Consider the following 2,374-nt stretch of genomic DNA (forward strand, 5'->3'; position numbering starts at 1 on the left):
TTATCTACCATGAAGGCGCAGTCGGAATGCTCTAACATGGCGTGGGTGGTTAGAATGGAGTTGTACGGCTCCACCACAGCGGTGGAAACTTGTGGTGCTGGATAAACCGCAAACTCTAGTTTGGACTTTTTGCCGTAGTCCACAGAGAGCCTTTCCATGAGCAGAGATGCAAATCCTGAGCCAGTGCCTCCTCCAAAACTGTGAAAGATCAGGAAACCTTGCAGCCCTGTACAAAGGTCAGCCTACAATGGGGTGGGAAAAAAGGGGGAGGAAAAACATGTTGCTGATGATTTGGGCGAAAGCAGTATTACCTGTACAAAGGTCAGCCTACAATGGGGTGGGAAAAAAGGGGGAGGAAAAACATGTTGCTGATGATTTGGGAGAAAGCAGTATTAAAATAATCATTCACAAGCATTTCTTTCTTAGGTTTGTTAGTTTTAGATTGTTATAAGAAAAAAGGAGCAGTCTTGAAAGGTGGTTTCCTTTTTCCTTACATGTCTTTTACTCAGAACTAGCCTCTGCATCACTTTTTCTGAAGAGGAGTATTTTAATACTTAAAGTTGCTTTATTGTCTTTGACACCATTTTAATACTACTGTAAGCAAGAGCAGCTGCGCACGACTGTGACGTTACCGTAAATCACTGCTGAGTTGCAGCTTTAGAATCTGGTTAGGTTCCCATTCCAGCTTTCAGCAAGTATCAAGTAGATGCTGAAAATATTTTTATATTTTTGGTACTTTTCAATAGACACTAACTATTTCATTTTGAGCTTCTCACAATGCAATGTCAAGATAAAAAAAAAAAGATAAGTAATTAAAATTGTTAAGCACTCACCCGAAACCTGAGGTTCAGGGTACTAGAAATATTTTGCATGGACAGATAACAGCCTGATTCAAACTGAAAATAACAAACAAACAAAAAAGTGTAACAATGTTTTTGCACTTGCTTAAGGCTTTTATAACTTCTCTGGGGTATCCATTAAATACTTTCAAATAATGGTATTATTAAAAAATTTTAAGATTTACTGACTGAATTTTTACTTAGGGAAGGGTAGGGGCCAAGGAGATAGAAGTTTTGTTTTAAACAATCGACTATGGACAAAGTTCTCAGGGAAGAACATCACAAACCATCACTACCCACAGCTATAGGGCTGTGCCAATTATTTTAGATAAGGACTCGCAGCACGAACTCTTACCAGTTTGTGGGCGCGGTCTAGCACCAGATCGATAAGCTCTTTTCCAATGGTGAATGGCCTCTGGCATAATTGTTGGCTGCATCTTCTTTCCCAGTAATGAGCTGCTCAGGATGGAATAACTGCCTGTACGTGCCCGTACGTACTTCATCTACAAAACAGCAAACACCACCACATAAATGCGATCTGTCCCGTCCTGCGTGTGTGGCCTCGTGACTACGCACTGAGTGCACGACTATACCAGCTGAAAAGTTGGCCCAGCTTCAGCCCCCTTGTTTAGCAGAAAACATCAGGCATTCGCAAAGCAGCATTTGTCCATGAGCACACAGAGGTCACTCAGAAAACTACGTTACAGGTACAGACAAGAGTTGTTTAGCAGAAAACATCAGGCACTTGCAAAGCAGCATTTGTCCCCGAGCACACAGAGGTCACTCAGAAAACTACGTTACAGGTACAGACAAGAGTCCAGATTGCAATTACACAAATGTCCAGACGCGGTGCGTCTAGACAGATTAAAGTCTAGAAAGATTATTCAGTCTGTAAAAAATGCTGTTGTTTTCCAGCTGTCGTTACCTGTAGAGCAGTTTTTAATTTCTTTCAAGTCACAATAACCTCGAATGTCAAAACGCATCCAGACACACGTCTTTTAAAATCTACAGGGTTGTGTGCAAACAGAAAAGACTGTAGGGAATCTGTAGGGGGTCTTTGCTTTTACACAAAGACCTTTAATGGTGGGTATGTACCAACTACGGTTGGCTCTAGATCCACGAACACCGCTCTGGGAACGTGTTTACCAGCTCCTGTCTCATTGAAGAAGGTGTTAAATGAATCGTCTCCAGCTCCGGTCGTTTTATCGCTCGGCATTTGGCCGTCAGGCTGGATCCCATGTTCAAGACAATACAACGCCCAGCATGCATTGCCGATCTGAACACCAGCCTGACCTGTGTGGATGGATATGCACTCACGCTGCAAAGTACAAACAGCGCAATGCCAAGGAGATGCACAGCTCCCTGCCTTCTAGCTTGTATTCTCGTAACAACTAGCTGTCTGCAGGTTCCATCTTTCCAGGCTCTCTCTATTCCCTGGCTGCTCTGACTAACACTGCAACAGATCAAACCATCTGCCTCTGGCAAGACTCTGCTCACCTTAGCTGACCCGGGTGGCCTTTGAGAATATTGCAAGG

At 43.2% G+C, this 2,374-nt stretch overlaps 1 protein-coding gene across 1 annotated transcript; it reads right to left on the minus strand.

Moving 5' to 3' along the window:
- Nucleotides 1-8: 8 nt before the first annotated feature.
- LOC104488778 (tubulin alpha-3 chain-like) lies at nucleotides 9-2,157 on the minus strand (the record flags this gene model as incomplete). Its single annotated transcript, XM_010136335.1, is given in 4 exon segments — nucleotides 9-242; nucleotides 1,195-1,247; nucleotides 1,250-1,342; nucleotides 1,935-2,157. Coding segments are annotated over 4 exon segments (603 nt in total), but the record flags the coding sequence as incomplete, so codon positions are not given.
- Between the last annotated feature and the right edge of the window lie 217 nt (nucleotides 2,158-2,374).

This window comes from Buceros rhinoceros, unplaced genomic scaffold (assembly GCF_000710305.1).
Source record: "Buceros rhinoceros silvestris isolate BGI_N320 unplaced genomic scaffold, ASM71030v1 scaffold11355, whole genome shotgun sequence".
NCBI classification, from domain to species: Eukaryota; Metazoa; Chordata; class Aves; order Bucerotiformes; family Bucerotidae; genus Buceros; species Buceros rhinoceros.